A 20756-nucleotide genomic window follows, 5' to 3' on the forward strand; every position below is an offset into this window, starting at 1 on the left:
AGATGCGACAACGATGGTAAGCCCTCCCAGAAAATATCCTATCCACCTGAAGGATGAAATTCAGGCTGAACTTGACAAAATGACAAAAATGGGTGTCATTGAACCCATACCAGAAAACGAGAGCACTGAATGGTTGAACTCACTTGCTTTCAGTAGAAAGGAGTCAGGTGGGTTACGTGTATGTCTTGACCCACGGAACTTGAATACCGCAATCAAGCGGACATACCACAGAGCGCCAACAGTTGAGGAGATTACTCATAAACTCGCTGGTGCCAAAGTCTTCAGCAAATTGGACGCTCGACATGGGTACTGGAGCATTGAACTGGATGATGAGTCTGCAGCCCTGACATCATTCAGTACGCCAAGCAAGCGATATAGATTCCGTCGCTTACCATTTGGCCTCAAAGTCTCACAAGATGTATTCAAAGAGAAAATGGATGTGATATTGGCTGGCTGCAAGGGTACTTTGAATACTACTCATGACATTATTGTCTACGGGGGAAATGACGCTGACCATGACGACAACCTACACCAGCTCATGATACATGCCCGTCAGCATGGGCTAGTATTCAACTGTGGAAAGTGTAAAATTAAGACTAATGAGGTTACATTCTATGGTATGGTCTACACTGCTGAGGGAGTACGCCCAGATGAGAAGAAGGTGAAGGAGATTGTCGATTTGCCAAGCCCTACTAATGTCAGGGAGCTACAACAGTTTCTTGGCATGGTACAGTATTTGGCACCTTTCATCCCAAACCTATCAGGTAGAACCTCATCATTACATGAATTGATCAAGAAAGATACTTCTTGGATCTGGACGGCAACTCATGAGAATGTCTTTCATGAGATCAAGAAACTGATATGTAATGCTGTTACACTCAACTACTTTGACCCCCAGCGAGAGACAAAAATACAGGTGGATGCCAGTAAAAAGGGACTGGGCGCAGTGTTAATCCAAGTCAACCCCAATGGACATGAAGATGTGATTGCATTCCCTTACACCTACAGAGGAACGGTATGCAAACATAGAGAGAGAAATGCTCGCAGTAGTGTTTGGAGTTGAACGTTTTCACACATACGTTTATGGGTCCCAGTTTGTCGTGGAATCGGACCATAAACCCCTTAAGGCTATAAAGCTCAAGAATCTGAGCCAAGCTCCACCATGCTTACAAAGGATGTTTCTATGGATACAGCAGTACGATATGGAGATTAGATACAGACCTGGCAGACAACTATTGGCCGATGCATTATCTCGCCTGAATCCAAAACCTGCCACAACGCTGAAGTTTGAGAAAACCATTCACAGTGTAAGATGGTCTGATATGAAAATGGATCAATTACGCGAATTGATCAAGAAAGATACTTCTTGGATCTGGACGGCAACTCATGAGAATGTCCGGAACTTTGTATGTTGAAGAATATAGTTTCTAATGGACGGCCAGAGAAGGACAGTACTGGAGTATGAAAGACTTCATATCTGTCGAAGATGGAATTCTGATGAAAGGTGAACGCATCATAATTCCAAGATCCCTCCCAGATGATATACTATCAAAGCTACATGTGAGTCACCAAGGTATTGAGAAGACACGACTCAGAGCTAGAACATGTGTCTATTGGAGAGGAATAGATAGTGACATTGAACGTTTGATTGACAAATGTGACGCTTGTCTACAACTCGCAAGGAGAAAACAGAAACAAAGCATGATACCACATGACATACAAAGCGCACCATGGCAGAATATAGGATCTGATCTGTTTATTTTAGATGGTGTCACATACCTTGTAGTTGCAGACTACTACAGCAAGATGACATTTGTAAGACGTATAAATGCTGAAACGAGCAAGGCAGTTATCTACAAGCTAAAGACCTTATTTGGAGAGCATGGAATTCCTGAATGCATGTTTAGTGATGGTGGACAATGCTATTCAAGCAAAGAGTTCAAGGAGTTCAGTGGAAATTGGGGATTCAGACACGTCATGTCTTGGCCTCATTACCCACAGTCTAATGGATTCATTGAGAGAGCCGTAAAGACTGTGAAAGCCACAATGAAGAAAGCCAAGCATGCAGGAACTGATCCAGAACTTGCATTACTGTGTGCTAGAGCTATCCCATGAGATGCAAGAATTGGTAGTCCTACAGAGTTGTTGTGTAATAGAAGGGTCAGAATAAACATACCTACTTGAGTAAAGAGAAACGAAGAAATAATGACTTCCCTCCGTCAATGACAGGAAGTGCAGAAGTACTACTATGATAGATCAGCTCGAGACGTCCAGATTTACAAGTTGGACAAACAGTTGGTCTACAAACCACAATCACTACGTTGGACAACAGCTAAGGTCACAGAGAAATGTCCTGAACCAAGATCATACATAGTCAAAACATCAAATGGAGCTACACTTAGAAGAAATCAGAAATTTCTCAAAGACTTGAGCACAAGAGACATTGACACGCAGAATGAGAATAAATTATTAAGTGACAAGCCTGATCAGCCCATCATTGCTCATACAGTAACGGACAATAAGGCTGTAACAGAGAGCAATAACAATAGTAAAACTGATGACACTAAACAGAGTGATGTGAGAAGAACATGCTCAGGTAGATTGATCAAACCACCTGTGTGGAAAAAGGACTATGTATAAAACATTTGTAAGACACCACTGAGAACACTGAATGACTCTTACTGAACTCTTAAGTTTTCTTGAGCATTACGTGTTTGCATGATGTTTCATTATTTGCGACTCAGCAATTTTTCCTGTTCATTCTTTTTTTTGTTATTGAGAAGGGGGATGTAATGATACGTGCTAGTTGGATAGCGCCCCAATCTTGTTGTATTACTTCCGTTGTAGTTCAAGTAATAAAACCTGTGACGTTGAGTTACCAGTTGATTGGTGTGTGCCCTTCGATGTAGAATATCGACGCATATCTTTACATTGTTGAGTTAAATACTCCATTAGCTGTAACTTTTGGCTATTTATTCTGAATTATGTGTATCGACTAGTTCTTTAGCCTACTTCAAATAGCGCTGACCGCGATGTCATATCTGTTACTAAACATAGCTGCTCGCGCGGCACCGCTGCCTGAAATTTGAATAAATTTTGTTGTTGCATGCGCGGTTGTTGTTGCGGCTTGAAGTCTGAGCCATTAATTCATATGAATTAGTGTGATTTTTAGTATGCATTGTAACATTAGCAGGTTTCGTTTTCATAGTTCTTGCAGAAAATGTGGACAAATATTTATTTTTGCATATTAATGACAGAAAAATGACGTTCAGTGATCAGCGCTATTGCATACTAAAATTCCAAATATTCTGCTTGTCAAGACAGCCAATGCCCAATGGCCATTGTTATTTTTGAAAACTGAATTCTAATCCGGACTTATAAAATGACCCATTCATTTTGTAGCAGAAAAGAATGTTCAAAGTAAGAGCAACTTCACCTGCATACGAACTATGTGGAATATTCAACAACGAACCACAGCTTGTGGAGGGACCATGAACGAACATTTCACAGTACCTGCTTGCCCCGGTGCAGATCCAATATGGTGATCAATCGTGGATCGCGGAAAAGCTGATGGGAATTCAGTTCCGTTCCTTATTTGAAGCCAAACAGTCAAGAATTGTTGAGGATCAATATACCCCCTGGGAAAACTTCGAGAAATACACTTAAAGTAGCAACGCTGGCTGAAGTAATAATGTTAATTCTCGCAACAATCAAACGGAAATCATTTACCAATGAGAAACAAAGATGGCGGTGATCACCTTAGATTGACCATACCCCAAAGCTTACGTGCATGCGCAGTGTACATAATACTATAATGATTATAATATTTGCCCCAATAATGCAAAAAATGGCACAAGGAATGATTCAATCAAGGAATCAAAATAGCATACAGGTGATAGTTACAAGATTTATATTTCTGCCAAATTCAAAAAAAAACGTTAGTGAAGCAATTTAGAACAGCAGCTGTTTATGGGTAAAAAAACCTCAAATATCACAAAAAATAGCACTTCTAGTGATTCGGTCAAAAAATCCAACTAGCATGCAGGAGGCATTGACCAAAGTGTTCATCTTGCCAAATTTCAGCAAAAGTTACTGAAGCATTTTCAAACAGTGGGTGTCTACGGCTCACGCCATATGGCATACGGCGCATTAAGAGTGATCACATAAATCCTTTGGACCATTGTCCAAAGGACTAAAAAATCGACTCCTAAGTTGATGACTTCTGTGCGAGTCCCTTTTAATCCATAGCATTCTTAGGCAGAAAGATGAGGTAATGAATTAAGCCCAAAACTCACTATACACACGCATGAAATGAAGAGCCCCATCTAAGTGACAGGACCGACCACAGTAATTCCGACTGACCCATTAGCTCAGTTGGTAGAGCATCCGGAATATATTCGGGGATGTGGGTTCGAGTCCCGCACAGGTCACTTTTCATTTCGTTTACTTCAAAATAAATATAATTCGTATAGTGACGTAAGTCACATTTCAAACCCCCCCCCCCAAAAAAAATTACCCTTCTCTGGCTTCGCATCATTCGTATGACTGATCCTCATTACCCAAAAAATCAATTCCTAAGTTGATGACTTCTGTGCGAGTCCCTGTTGAATCCATAGGATCCTTAGGCAGAAAGATAAGGTAATGAGTTAGGCAAAAACTCACTTTACACATGCATGAAATGAACAGCCCCATCTAAGTGACAGAACCGACCACAGTAATTCCGCCTGATCCATTAGCTCAGTTGATAGAGAATCCACAATGTATTTGGGGATGTGAGTTCGAGTCCTGCATGGCACACTTATTAATACAAAATAAGAGTTTATATTTTGAAGCATCTTGTGTAGGCAACAAATTACAAAACAAGCCATGCGCCACTCAGCCCATGCACATTTGTTCCAACCTTTCAACTAATCAGTGCACTAAAACACATTGTGTAACAAATTCCTTTATATTTACCATGGGTGAATAATAGCTCTGTATATGAATTATGAAAGTAAGTGTAGTTCTAGGGTTGCCTCATCATTTCTCTAGGTGTCAGATATTGTAGTGTTTCAAAAGGGCAGGTGTACTGCAATTAAATTGTACTGGATTAGGTTCCATTGATTGCATATCAATGCGAATTCTAGCTGGTACCATTACATTGTTCCAATATTTACTTATCATACAAAACCTAAGAAACAATACTGCATGTAATAGCAAAATAGCAAAGTTGTTTGCAAAATTTTTGAAAGATGAAGATGCATGATTTACACATAATAAACTGTAATGCATGGTTATACAAGAAGAAGTCTGATAATGTCAAGCGGCATATTAAGGAGACATATACCATGTGCAAGAGGGATATTAAACCTGAAATGTTTTTACAAGATTCAGTAGGTAGTACATTCAGTTCTTGTACTTACACTTTCCCTTATGTCATTTGTGTAGACCTTGAAAACATATCCTGGTCCATCCACCTGTGGTGTATGCACAGCTCCAATATACAGGTATTCATTCTCCACATACAGCACATTATAAGATTCAGCAAGTGGTTCAGAAAATGTTTTTATTCCTGCATCTGTATTGGCACGAAATAAGAAATTCTAACATCACTCTTACTGTAGAAGTGGCATTTATATTTATAAAATTTTTCCATTGAGTTTAGGGAGAGACTGAGATCTCCCCAGACATGGAAGATGATTGACCTTTGATCTCTAATTGCCCAAAGACACTATATCATGCATTATGTTTGTATTCTCTTTTAACACATTGTTTTATTCTCATCAACAGCAACAGTTGGCAGCTATTTACAGACACGATATATGAGTAGTTAATGCTGTATTACATTTGCTGCCATTGTGCAATCATGAGAGAAAGGAATCGACGTCACACTAGGTCACAGGGTCGGATGGAATTACCACAAACATGGAACAGGGAAACATGTAATCATGCAAACAACAAACAGAAACTGCATGGAGGGGGGAATATATTTAAACTACAGACATGGATCATTGCTGATTACCAGTGGCACTATTTCCCACGTTGTTCCATGATTCCATATGTATTCCTTGTTTCCATATTCCATAAATGCCACTCAACACATGGCTAGGCATATCCAAATGATATGATTAAAATTCCATATCTGAAGAAATCAGAATTTTTCTCTTTGTGCTTAGACCCCCCCCTCTCTCTCTCTCTCTCTCTCTCTCTCTCTCTCTCTCTCTCTCTCTCAAAGTGGCAATGTTTCATGGATTAATGTATTTGGTTGATTAAATATATCCTCTTGTAATTTTGGAATTTGGTCACATAACCAAAACTTGAACATTGACATGACTATAACCTACTCTCAAAAGGAACATCTGCTTCTCTGACGTAGCTAAAGGTAAGCTGGAATGCAGTCATAAAAAGCATCCAACAAATCAAAAGCATATATTCAGAATGTCTTCTGCTTTCCATTGTTGCTCTATACAATGGTGTTTTAACTTCTGTGATCCACCTGAAAGATCAAATAGAAAAGGTTAACTTCCTGAAACAGAGTTGCAATTTCATGACAGGATCCAGATACTAGTGTTTGGATTATTCTGTAAATCAATCTTGCAAATTTTCCGTTAGATTAAATTGACATTATAGAGATTAATTTGTCAAACCTTTTTGAAATGTTTTTTTGCATTTGTTGCTGATCTTACATGTACAGTCAGAGCAGAACCTGTGCTTTTGAAGCAATGGGCACAGACAGGCATAACATTTGCAGACATGATTGAGTGGGACACATATAGATCTTCTTGATTCAAAGCAAAGCATTTCCAATAGTCAACAGAGGACATATGTCAACTGCAACGTTAAGTAAGCACCATCCTCATCCTCTGACAGCTTCAGGGATCCCGCATCAGATGCAACTATTCCTGACTGTCTGATTGAATGATTAGCGAATACATACATTGCCAGCACATTTTGCTTCACTTTAAATATTAACCAAAAGATGTAATGTAGTCTTGTGTCTTTAATAATGTTTGGCAAGTTCCGACATTTGAAAACCATTTACGACAATATGGGCAAAACACAACATTCTTAGTCATTGGTTCAAATGCTTTATATGTTTTCTCGTTCTTGTTGTTGTTCCTTGAACTCCAAATTACGAAAATTATTCAGGTCATAGGTTAATTCATTTGAGTATGTTTTCTCACTTCTTTATAATAAGCAACTTTATATTGCATCGAAATGGAAATTTTCACACACTTCAGGCTTTCGCCGCATGAGTCACCAATTTCAAAGAAAAATAGAGTCAATAACACTTTGCTCACATTTGGTTAGATATGGCAGGCCTGAATGGTGTTTGTATGATACTTAATAGCTTCTATGAGCTTTAAATTATAATAATATTGTCAAGTGTATTTCAACATATTTTGATGCATCGTCCATCAAATACCCGTGCGCGCCACTAGGCCTGTTTTATTTAATGTAGCATTGCACCATGGGTACCAAGAGATTTATCCCGTGTAAGGGATCTGACATATATGGGATGAACTTCATGATTAGCCTATTTCAGTGACGTCTTCGCCAACTTTTGTGAGCGTCGTCAGCACGTGTGCATTTTCAGTTCATATTTAGATCTTTTTGTTGGCTGAGACCAACAAAAATTTAGAAAAATTGATTTTAATTTTTTTGAAAATGCTAAAAATATGACTTGCGTTGGGGGTGCTTTCTTGTGTAAGTCGGGTTACCGGAAACACACATACTTCTTTTGCCTACCTATATACATCATTTTATCATGTGTACGGTTGCGGAGGGACTTCGATCTTGATATCTCTTGCTAGTGTGAACATACGTTCATCAGATGGGTGTGATACTGCTAACTAGTCTGAAGAAAGGTTCATCATGATGGTTGAAATATAAGAATAAACTGTCCACTACCAGTCTAAGATTGAATGAATACTTTGAACCAAAGTTGCTCAATCCCCCTCGTGCAGTTGATTCCCTTCAAGCCGCACATTATGGTGGAATGCAGGCAGGAGGGCCTGGTGACCAAATAATATAATCCTCTATCATATGCTATACCTGTATAGGCATTCTCATATTGTTTAGAGAGTTCTAATATCAATCATATTTCTCTGTAACCGAAACTACTGGCGACCTAGCAGTCGATAGAGCTCCGCTGGGTTGTATGAAGGATAACTATTTGTGACAAATGTGTTGATGAAGAAGGTTGAAATCTCTAATAGCTCACTTCTGGATTGCCTGACAACAAATTGCAAAAATAGTTCCAAAAACCAAAAATGAAGATTCCATCGTAATTTGAATATATCACACTAAGATTGTCCCTAGGAACGTGTCTATCAAATATCAACGCTATTAAACGAGTACTATTTGACTGTGGGTCGAGAAATTTTAGTTTGAATAATTTGAACGGGCAGTGCAATTCGATTGTTCATGTAACAGAGTTTACAGGGCACACACTTTGTACTGTGATCAGTGAGTACAATTACATTACGAAGCAGAAATGATTACTGTTTATGATTTTCAACATCAGAGAGTAATTATTATCTTTATGTATTTACATGTTAGAGAGGGTTCGGTTCTCAGAGTTTTACGGCACCTTTTAGAGGTCAGATACAGGACAGTTTGTTTATTGAGTATAAGAGCTCAAGCTGTTGCTAAGAATTGATGTTTAATTGTTGATTAAAATTATTATTTTGTCATAATACATGAAAGTTCTCATGTGTTGCTCCTCAAACTGTAGCCAAGACTGTCAATACCAACGCTTTGTCTGTAATACAGAGGCCCTTTGAAAGAAATATTGTTCCATTTCTAGTGTGCAACTGTAGCTAGGTTTGACCAAGAACGGGTGACATATGGTTGGGCATGACATATCATTATTGCCGTCCTGGTGTGTGACTCAAAACCATAGATACAGTTCACTGTAGCTTCAACCACAGTTTGCTTTGGTAGAGCAGTTGTATTTTCATTTTTTTTATATTTTTCTGTACATTCTTATATAAGTCACTGATATTCATTCAGCACATCGAGACAAATTATAGATAGCCCATGCCATATTTAATAAATAATATAAAAATGAAAATAGATTTGTGACCCTGACGCCACTTCGCTAGAAATGCCAATGCTAGCTTTAAGGGTTTCCCCAAATCGTGCATAGAACATAAGTGAACTGTTTCATTCCGTTCCGTTTTGTTTCATTTCGTTAAATAGAATAAGCTTGGGGTGAATTCTATTTAGCGAAACGAAATTGTGGTCCATGATGTTTAATTACTTTTATGAGGAAAGCCTGCATCGCGTTACACTCAATGTGATCACCACGGCTAATTAAGATGCAAATTGTTTACGTAAAACATCAAGTGGGGTTCCACAGGGTTCCATTCTAGGGCCAACTCTTTTTTTGATATATATCAATGACATCAATAACTCTACTAGCTACTTTAATTTCAGACTTTTTGCTGATGACACTAATGTTTTTAAATCTTTAGACTCTCAAACACTCCATCTCAACCATATAAATAGTGAATTTCATAAAGTCAATGACTGGTGCATGGCGAACAAATTAACTGTTAATGCAGAAAAAACTAATTACATGGTAGTTAAAACACGTCAAAAACGTGTAACTTTACACGGTAATTTATACCTTGGAAATCAACAGATTAAGGAAGTTTCATCAGCTAGTTATCTTGGTGTAACAATTGACAGTTCCCTTTCCTGGAAACCACACATTAAGAATGTGATAAATAAAATAACCCCAAAGTTGGAATTATCTCACGTCTTCGACATTTCGTTCCACAGTTTATCCTACTTCAACTCTACAATGCCTTCATTCTACCACACTTAACGTACTGCTTAGAAGTATGGGGAAATACTTACACTACTTTCCTTGAACCTATTTACCGCCTACAAAAAAAATTGTCCGTTTGATTACTTTTTCTGATTTTCATGCCCACTCAAATCCCCTCTTTCGTCAACTAAACATCCTTCATATTTTTAAACTAAGTAATTACTGTTCTTGCCTTTTTGTTTTTGATTTCAAAAATAACGGTTTTCCAATCACTATTAACAATTGTTTTGAACTTCCTCGCCATGGGTACTCTACACGATCAGTAGAGCATAGCAATTATTGTATTCCTAAAACAAGGCTTACAGTCACACAACACAACATTAAGTATGCAGCAATAAACATTGAATTCTCTACCTTCTTCATTAAAGCAAATAACGTGTAGACAAAGGTTCAAAGTAGAATTAAGAAACTACTTAATGAACATATAACAATATGTATCTTTTTTCTTGAGTTGTTTATGTATCTAATGTATTTTATTTCCTCTTTATCTCCGATATGTATTTTTGTCTTACTTGAGCCCTTTATCGCATCATCGTTTGCAGTTTTTAGCTGAGTAGTGGGCCATGGACTCGACTAGTCCTTATGGACTATTTCTATGGTCCAAACCAGGTAAAGTCATACTTTCACAGTGACTGTAATATTTGTCTTTTAATTGTCCGTTTATCTGGTTGAATAAACAATTCAAAACAACATGTATTTAATTCACGATAAAGTTTGAAGCTGAACCGACTGCTGCAAATTTTTTTTATAAAAAAATCATCTTTACTCAAGGAAAAAATGGAAGTAAAACTAGTAGGCTGAAAAGACTGTTTTCAAGCACTAAAATCTACTAACAACTGCCAAGAAAACACGAAAATAATGATCAACTATTTTTTTAGATTCAATACTCTGAATGATGCCAGAGAAGTAAAGACAAACGACTGACCTTGCCGTTTGTACAATACCATTCTTTTCTGAGCTAAAATTAGTGCTGCGCTGAAACACTGCTGACAACAACAATAAAATCAATTTGTTCTGTAGGGAAATTCTATACCGTATTTCTCTCATATGTAACGTGATCACCTTGACTGTTGGAGGTTACAAAGTGTTTAAGTAAAACCCCAGAGCGTCTGCTGAATGAAAAACACAATGCATTCAAACTTGATTCGAGGTCAATAACAGTTGAATAAAGGTCAGGGAAATATACATTAATAAAAGTAAAAATATTGATAGCCATTGCACTCAACAACAAGTAAACTTTAAAATAAAATACAAATTCAAGGACAAAGTATATGACTAGAACATCAACGTAGGTAAATCAATCGTATGGATGAAAGTAACTAAATAACTGACACAAAGTTTTCCTTACAGTTTACTGGGTTATATACGGTAGGACATCTATATAATAAAACATTGTCGATCATTATTTTTTTGTTTTCTACATAGTTTCTACATGGTTTCTATATAGTTTTTTGTAGTTTTCTGTACTTGAAAACTTGTCTTCTCAGCTAACTAGTTTTTAAATTTCCATTTTGTGTTTGAATTAAATTGACTTTTTGTATCTTATTTGCAGAGCTATGACATTTGCAGCACTTAGTTCAGCTTCAAAACTGTCTTGTGAATAAAGTATACTAGATGATGTTTTCATTCCATTCATGAAATCTCCAGTGTTCATTGCTGAATTCATCCGCCAGACTCCCTGATGTTTTACGTAAACACTTTGTAAACTGTACCAGCCATGGTAATCACTTCAAATAATACCATGCAGTCTTGAGGCTGGTGAGTCCCTCGGGAACGGCCGCAGGTGTGTTGGGCTGGTGGCCGTCGTCCATGAGTGTGGATGATATGACAAAAACTGCAAAATAGTTTATTTGCTTCGTCTCAAGATATGATCTTTGTGTATACTGCATATTGAAGTTTCTGGGTAATGTAACTTATCATGTCTGCCTAAGCTACACCAGTATGAATGAATTACTTAGTAGCCAGCTTATTCATAACATTAGTTAAAGTAAAAAGAGTTACATAGCAGTGGTGGTATGAAAGATTCTGCAAGTAGTTCAAACCGCTTCAAGGCATACTACTGCTTGTTTCATTTCATTTCGTTTCGTTGAATAGAATAAGCCTGCCAAACATGTAAATTATAATATATCTCAGCTCCAAGAGATGCTGTGAAAGTGATTTTTGGCGTTATTTGCCAATCAAATAGGGTCAAGGAATTCATTTTTTCATTATCCGATATTTGCAACCCTTAATTTGCATAAAAACCCAAGATGACTGCCAAAACGACCTCCAAATAACTACCAGATATGAACTGAAAATGCTCACGTGTTTGATTATATATTGCAGTTGTGTAAAATTGAACCTTTGCCACATGTTTGCAACTTCATTGAAAGTATTATGGTCAACATAATGAACAATAATCACCGCCGATTAGGTCATGAAGTATACAAATATGTAATAAGCTGCAATAAAAATATTAAAGTTCTTTTGACTGCTTTCATTGTATCACCACTTTATATAGCAAGTGTAATTACCATTGGCCAAGTCCTTCAAGCCATATATGCTGAGCTGTGAAAGCTCATTAGGTATGCAAATTATAAATTAGCTGACATGAAAATGTGAAATGACTTTTGATATTGTTTTAACCTGGTATAATCATCAATGTACATAGCATGTTTTGCCAAATTTGATCAAGTAAATCTCGGTATATATCCCTAATAAGCAAAGTTCATTAAATATGTAAATTAGGAATTGGCTTAAGTAAAAATGCTTAATGATTTTCAATAATGTTGTATCATGGTATATGCAATAAAAGTAGCATGTTTTGTCAACTTTGGTCAAGTCGATTCAGATATATATCTCTAATTAGGAAAGTTCATTAAATATACAAATTAGGAATTGGCTGAAGAGAAAATGCTTAATGACTTTCAATAATATTATATTATAGTGTCTTTAATGTACATAGCAAGTTTCATCAATTTTGATCAAGTCAATTCAGATAAATATCTCAAATTATGAAAATTCATTAAATATACAAATTAGGAATTGGCTGAAGTAAAAATATGTGTTTTGACTTTCAATAATGTTATATCACAGTATCTTTTATGTATATAGCAAGTTTGAACAACTACAATCAATTTAATTCAGATATATATCCCTAATTGGGAAGGTTTATTAAATATGCAAATTTGGAATTGGCTGAAGGAAAAATGCTTAATGACTTTCAAAAAATGTTTTTGTCATAGTAGCTTCAATACATGTAGAAAGATTCATCAACTTTGGTCCAGTCAATTCAAATATATATCCCTAATTAGCAAAATTCATTAAATATGTAAATTAGGAATTGGCTGCGGTTAAAACGCTTAATGACTTTCAATAATGTTAAATCATAGTATCTTTAATATACATACCAAGTTTGGTCGATTTTGATCGAGTCAAATCAGACATATATCCCTAATTAGGAAAATTCATTTAATATGCAAATTAGCAACTATCTTTCATTTCGTCCCTTAATGGTTCCCACTGCTGATATATCTTGGTGTGATCAACATTTGTAGCAAATCTCATCAAATTGTGTGTAGTTGCTTTTAATGTATATCCGTTTTTTCTTAAATCATTAATTATGCAAATGAGTAAAAAGTATGCAAGCCGCACCCACCAAAAACTAATCAGTTCTTTCCATTTGCTAACTGAATCTATGCACCAGATTTGATTCTGATCTGATGAGCCGTTTTTGAGATATCGGACTAACAAACAGACAGACAGACACACAGTACCAATATGTTTACAATCCCATCAATTCTCCAACAGATGGATTGCAGACTTACCTGTACTGTTTATATGGAACAAGCTTTTACTAAATTTCAGAACTCTGAAAAGAAACCACCGCCAGATGCCCGTGATGTGTCTCGTTATGGTGCAGCACTGACTCAATTACGTGCTTTTAATGGGAACCATAACGCACTAAAACTGTTCTGAAAACAACAAGCATAACAACTGGCATACATATATTTGAAGGAAGCTACAGTGAACAAAGATCCAAGGTCTCAAATGGATTTTTGTGACTTCGGTTCGCTGAAAGTTGAATCAATGAAATCTCTTTTCACTTTAATATTGGCAAGCCTTACAAGCTCCTTTAGAAGGTCATAAACTTATTCATTCTATAGGTAAAGGTGACCCTCCATATTCCACAGGAAGATACATGTACTCTTTAACTCAATTGGCTGTGACTGCTGTATTTCTGCTTGTAATATAAATAGCCGTGCTAATAACAAAAGGGGTGAAGATGTTGTTGTGAAATAATCTTACCGTACCGTGGGGGAGTTCTGGTCAGAAAGTTGTCCATGCGTATTTTGGTACACTGTTTCAGATAAGTTACATTAGTGCCACCAAAATCAATTTCATTTTATAATCAAAGGACTGACGTTTTATATGTTGTATGATGTGGCAGCTATTCTAAAAATCATATTTTAATTTAAATGGTACACAGTTCGTGTAACGGGAAAAGTAAGTTCCTCCATACCTCAAACTTGGCCAAAGACTAAACCAATCTGAAAGATGATCAATAATAAAACGTAAGGCTAAATCTTTCAAAGGGATACTGTCGTTGGAACTGCGCTCAAAGATCGTGTGGGACCCATATCCAAGGTACAATGGTGATTGATGACAGTTAAAATAAGTGTGTCATAATCTACATCGTATAATTAAATGTTGCAGATATGATGATGAGGTGCATAGATGTTGTGCACTAAATACATTGTTTGTAAACAAGAAACTCGCACAGGCGCAGTTCAGACGACTGTTTCTTTTTAAGGACATCGATGATGTTTTGACTCCATTTTGGATATACATGTATATGTTTCATTGTACAGATTATGGGAAAAATACAAGTAACCTTTCAAATGTACCCAGAGACACAATAATTGGTCTCGCAAAACACTCAGCAAATAAAGACAAATAAAATCCCTCTTTTTGTAATGTTCATGAAAGGTCTTTTCTAGTCTGATAACAAGAGATTCAGATTCTGTGACCAATAAAACATATTAACTATACCCATCAAAACAGGTTTTAAGAATGCTTGATTGGTAAAGATGTGACTCTCATCTCACTAAAGTAAACATTCAGTTTTAGTAATGCAATTAAACTTCTCAAAGTGTTTCGAATACGATTCAAATGTAAGAGATCGGTATTCCTGCTACCGCATTGATGACATTATAGCAGTAACTATAAAATGGTATGGAGCTGAGATAAGCCGTTTTACCTGTTCTTGAGGTCGTTTTGGCAGCCATCTTAGATTTTTATACAAATTAAGAGTTGCACATATCAGGCAATGAAAGAAATGAATTCTTTGCCCCTGTTTACTTTGCAAATGACACAAAAATCACCTTCACAGAATCTCATAGAGCTGACATATTATCATTTACATCTTTTGGCGGCCATCTTGAATATTTCAAAATAACTTAAGGGTGCCATCACGCAGATCCTGATTCAGTAGGCTTCGAAGATACAGAAACCACCAAGAACCATTGTGGGGCCGTAATTTTTGGGCTATGTGCTGGGGTGATAAACTATATGATACGTCTAAGGATACGCATAATTCGTGGATATGAACTGACTAGAATTGTACAAATTGCAATCTCTTTTATTCGACAGAGCTGCGCATGCTCGCCGCGCGGTCACTTGATCAAGCGCCCTGTTTCAAGTCTTTGTTGTTTTATGCTGTTTGCTGCAGTATGCTGGCATGTATTCGATTTGGACCGACTTGACCCGTTTCAACTTTCATGAAGGGTTTATGTAGCTTATTTTTCACAAAAAACATTCATCTTAAACGCTCAAGCAAATGTTTTACATCTGCCGTCAAACTACTGGAGTGTAAACATCCTTCAAACTGTGAAAACTTTTGTCTACATCTGAATATTTAAATTGTCCGCTCACAAAGTGAACCACAACCCCTCCCATGAAGTTACAACAGCAACCGATACAGTTGTCATCACTCCTTAGCAATCAACGTTCTTCCATGTGTACATCGAGGAGCAACAAGCAATGTCGATTCAAGTCGATTTTGTCGCTAATTTGCAATGTCGCTCGGAAAGCAATTATAACCATAGTATTCATGTATGATAAAGGGTTTATTATACGAAGTTTGGTCGATATCACGTCGTATTCTCGTGATGTAGCCGCAAATATGGACTCAAGACCAAAGTTCGTGTAATGCATACAGCAGGCGCCATCACTGAGGAGTACACTGACAGCGACTAACATTATTTATGAGATAAGCATGACAATTTTATAATTGAGGTTAACACCATATTTTCAATCTGAACCACCAAAATAAATAAACGAAGTCAACCTCATGTCGGATCTACCGTTGTTAGTGATGTATACGATAAAGTGATTGAGTGGTATATAAGGCGAGACGCCGCTAAGTTAATTGTGTACAAGTGATTTCACCCTGGCCATTTGCTATGCCAGGTCATCTGTAGGCCTTAGGAGTTTAATTCTTGCAATTCGTCTTCACGCACGTTTCGGGATTTTAGTATAACATCCCTTCATCAGCCGTCCTAGTGTTTTTTATTCCCTTTATTTGGTTGCATAATAGTCATCTTCCGTCTACGGGGAGAAGCCAGATTTTAGAGTCAATTATTGTTGACTGACTCCACCATATGTGAGCGATGTGCTTCAGGTGTCATAATTGACCCGTTCCCGACCAGAGTTCTGGACGCTTTGTGTTTTAATTTCGTGTTGGGGCATATACTATTATTTGAAGCCTAGTTACTGCTAGCACTGCGTACAGGTCTGTGTGTTCTCGGCGTTATTCGGCCTCCACCACAGCACTGCGACGGTCTATCGGGATAACTGGCGACTCTGCGGTCTGGATCCGGACCGCAACGAAAAAACGGTCTTTTTGGCCGAAATTCTACTCTATCGGGACAAAATCCTTTCCCTGCCTACCTTTACCTCCTAACCGACCCCAGAAAAGATGCGATTAACTTCTCCTAACGTCCAAAACGCTCGTTTTCTGAAACATAACGTACTCGACAAGTTGTTTACCCATGGAGATCGCCATTTTGAATCTCGCCAGTTATCTCTATGGACCGTTGCAGGGCTGTGGTGGAGGCCGTATAACGCTGGGAACACACAGACCTGTACGCAGGGCTGAGTTACTGCTTGCTTTCTCGATATCAGAGAAATTTGTTGTGAAAGGAATTAGGAAGTGACCAGGTCCTGGTAAGGTAAAGCATTGAGGTATATACAATTTGTCACTCACAATTACACTACAAGAGCGCACCAAATGTTGTCTGCGTGTGTTTGTGTGTCTTTGAGTCGACAGACGGGGAGAAATAGACGAAGAGAGAGAGAGAGAGAGAGAGAGAGAGAGAGAGAGAGAGAGAGAGAGAGAGAGACTAAAAAATAAAAACGAAAACAAATATCGGCGCTACCGCGGCTATTAGGCTGTACCTGCATGCACCAAGATTAGTCAAGACAGACTTCTTTACGGAAGTAGTGTTAACACCTTATTATATTGATATTCATCAATATCCTGTGTAAACACCTTACCAAATATCTTCGACCACGAGCTCCTTTCAGCAAGAATGAAAACCAACTGTTTCACAATGAGGCAATCACCGCTGATGGGCTGTTGGGAAACACAAACTTCTTGTCTGGAACACCTGAATTTCGTTTAATCCTAACCACTTCCGTGTACGTACATTACAGTCACTTCTACGGCACGAGTTCAAAAGTCATTATTCAACGCCGCCCTGCATTCGTAGCGTCTATTTATCTTTTGTAAAATATGATTTACATATGGCTAAAAATATAGCTATAATCGACACGTCATTGCTGGCCACGGTTTCCTTTACAGACCACGCGATTGGCTTATTTCAAAAGCCCATTAACGTTAGCACCGCACGAGCACGAGCAGGGAGATTCAAACTGAGTAAACCATACGACCTGTAAATCGCGTTTTTCCAGTGATTTTCGAGATGTGAGGTAAAGTAAACCCCAAATTAGCTATGTCATGCCTATTTCTGGTCTCGTCATGCTACTTTTAACTCGGTCGCTCGTGAATAGAGTGTTATTCCAGCGTCCGGAAAGTAGTTTGTGTGAGTTGGAAGGCGGCTTAGGTTTCTCTTGTTTAGGTATAGGTAGAATGTGTACGTTCGGAGGGAGTTGCATTGGGTCAAATAATGATAGCGTCCTTGTTGTGCTTCTTACGACATCTGAATTACGTTTGAAACAAAATAATACAATATTTAAGTTCGTTTAATTTTATTGGTAGTAAACAACAACAACAACAACAACAACAACAAATACAACAGCAACACGACTAATAAACATGACAACACTACAAACAACAACAACAATCAGACGAGGTAAGAATTGTATTTCAGTGTCGTCTATTTCCTATCATAACACAGGGTAACATAAAAACAATTGCAAATTTATGACGAAATTGTATCCTTAGTTCTAATGTTCCTTGTTGTATGCGGTTTTTTTGCTATTTTCCGACGTCTGTCATGAGACTACTTTGCCTCTGTAAGCTGTCGAACTTTACAAACTTTCAGTACACTTGTCCCGTTGTATTTACATTCAGTAAAACTTACACCTATCCTAAGTTTTCATGTTTCGTTTTGTGGGGTTCTGTTTGTTTGTTAGTTTTTTTACTGTTTTTTGTTTAGTTTTTTCGGGTTTTTTAAGGTTTTTTCTTGGTATTTTTGCCCTTTTCCAACGTTTCCCGACGACTTTGCCTTTTAAAGCTGGCAAATTTACAAAATTTCAATACACCTGTCCTAGAGTTTTACCTTCAGTAATACTTACACCTGTCCTTTGATTTGTACAGTCAATAAAACTTATTTCGAATCACTGTGTCGTCTACAAGATTCATATGTAGCGGATAGTGTACAATAACGACAATGTAGCGTCAATTATATATGCCGCTTGAATAGTTTCCTTGAAATGCCGGAATCCCGCAGTTTCACGTACTTCCACATAATTCTGTCACGAGATCTGAAACTCCGTAATCGTCTAGCCCCAAAATTAAAAGATTGACACTTCGTAAATGCTTGTAAATGATCAAACAGCAATCGAAAACACCCGTCACTTTTGTAAGCAAATCAATCAAATTTACGAACCGAACATCAATTGACAGGTTGAATGTTTCTTTTCTTCGGAAATGATCTTCCGATTTTACGTGTCTTGAGTATTCTCTGAAGACATCATTACTATTTTGGCCATGGCGGTGCTCTATTCGTTGTCAACTGTGAGATATAACAAGAACAAAAATATGCACAAACGAAACTAAAATGTAGCGCGAAGAAAAAGGCAAGTAAACCTTAATGTTTGAGATACATATTTATATATTATTTATATAATCTTACGTTACTAGAACCTTGTTGGTGGCGGCATATGCGTTCATTTGGTCGTTATTTGTATTTTCTACGGAGATGGGATTCAGTGGTTTTCCTTTAAGCCTATTTTAAGTGTCGACGATACACAACTGTAAGACGGGAAAAGATTTATGGCGACGACTGTGAAAATCGTGGTGTTATTTATCTCCCTCGCATGATTAAATTTGATAAGTCACAGCATGAGGCCTACATGTAACCGGATGTGAACTGAAAGTGCTCTCGTGGTTAACAACGTTAACAGGTTCATGAAATAATAATATGCTTCACAAAACAATCAGATATCTGTCGGATCATCATATGTAGAGGGTTTCATCAACTTTCGCACAGTATTCTCGGAAATAAATCACAAATTAAAAAACTCCATTTAATATGCAAATGAGCTGCTTATTAACTTGACACTGCTCAGTGTTTCATGGGGCAATTAGATATCGATCACATAGCATATTTCATCAAATTTGGTCCAGTTTTTACCAATTTATGTGACCTAATTACAAAACTTCATTTAATATGCAAATTAACCTGTAGTGAACTCGACACTGCACAGTGCTTCACGCGACAATAATAAGATATTTCGCAGGTCAATATCTATAGCAGGTCTAATCAAATTTGGTGCCATATTTTCCGAGCTATAGCACTAACTACAGGGTTCAGTAAATAAGCAAATGAACCCTTAACTCCACATTACTAAATGCTTCAACACAATCTGATATCTGTGGGATCAGTATCTGCGGCATATTTCATCAAATGTGGTGCAGTTATTTCAGAGTGATAGGATAAATAACACAATTCATTAAATATGCAAATGAGCTTTTTTTAACTTGACACTGCTCAGTGCTTCATGCGAGAATTAAATATTTTTATCAGATCAATATCTGTGGGAGGTTTTGCCAAATTTGGTAAACTAATTTCACATTGAATATGCAAATTAACCCTTAATTAAAGCTACTTAATGCTTCACAATCTGATATCTGTCGGATAAGTATCTGCAGCATATTTCATCAAATATGGTGCAGTTATTCAGAGTGATGTGATGAATTACAAAATTCATTAAAAATGAAGTTTTTTAACTTGACACTGCTCAGTGCTTCATTCGACAATTAGATATTTTTATCTGATCAATATCTGTTGGTTTCACCAAATTTGGTACCATAATTCCAGAGTTACATCACTAATTTCAAGTTCAGTAAATATGCAAATGAACCCTTAACTCCACATTACTAAATGCTTCAACACAATCTGATATCTGTGGGATCAGTATCTGCGGCATATTTCATCAAATGTGGTGCAGTTATTTCAGAGTGATAGGATAAATAACACAATTCATTAAATATGCAAATGAGCTTTTTTTTAACTTGACACTGCTCAGTGCTTCATGCGAGAATTAAATATTTTTATCAGATCAATGTCTGTGGAGGTTTTGCAAATTTGGTAAACTAATTTCACATTGAATATGCAAATTAACCCTTAATTAAAGCTACTTAATGCTTCACAATCTGATATCTGTCGGATAAGTATCTGCAGCATATTTCATCAAATATGGTGCAGTTATT

At 37.2% G+C, this 20756-nt stretch overlaps 1 protein-coding gene across 2 annotated transcripts in view; it reads right to left on the reverse strand.

Moving 5' to 3' along the window:
• Window positions 1–20756, reverse strand: part of LOC139121899 (semaphorin-1A-like) — a 122829-nt gene that overhangs the window by 36174 nt on the left and 65899 nt on the right. The window contains exons 1-3 of one of the 2 annotated variants that reach the window (XM_070687192.1): window positions 17354–17527; window positions 6324–6475; window positions 5403–5557 (exon numbers count right to left, since the gene is read on the reverse strand). The exons of the other annotated variant lie outside the window; for it this stretch is intronic. Coding sequence (XP_070543293.1) covers window positions 5403–5557; window positions 6324–6435 — 267 coding nt within the window. The 5' untranslated portion in view covers window positions 6436–6475; window positions 17354–17527. Of the gene's footprint in view, window positions 1–5402; window positions 5558–6323; window positions 6476–17353; window positions 17528–20756 lie in introns of those variants that run through there. 2 annotated transcript variants of the gene reach the window in all.

Source organism: Ptychodera flava, chromosome 21 (genome assembly GCF_041260155.1).
Source record: "Ptychodera flava strain L36383 chromosome 21, AS_Pfla_20210202, whole genome shotgun sequence".
NCBI classification, from domain to species: Eukaryota; Metazoa; Hemichordata; class Enteropneusta; family Ptychoderidae; genus Ptychodera; species Ptychodera flava.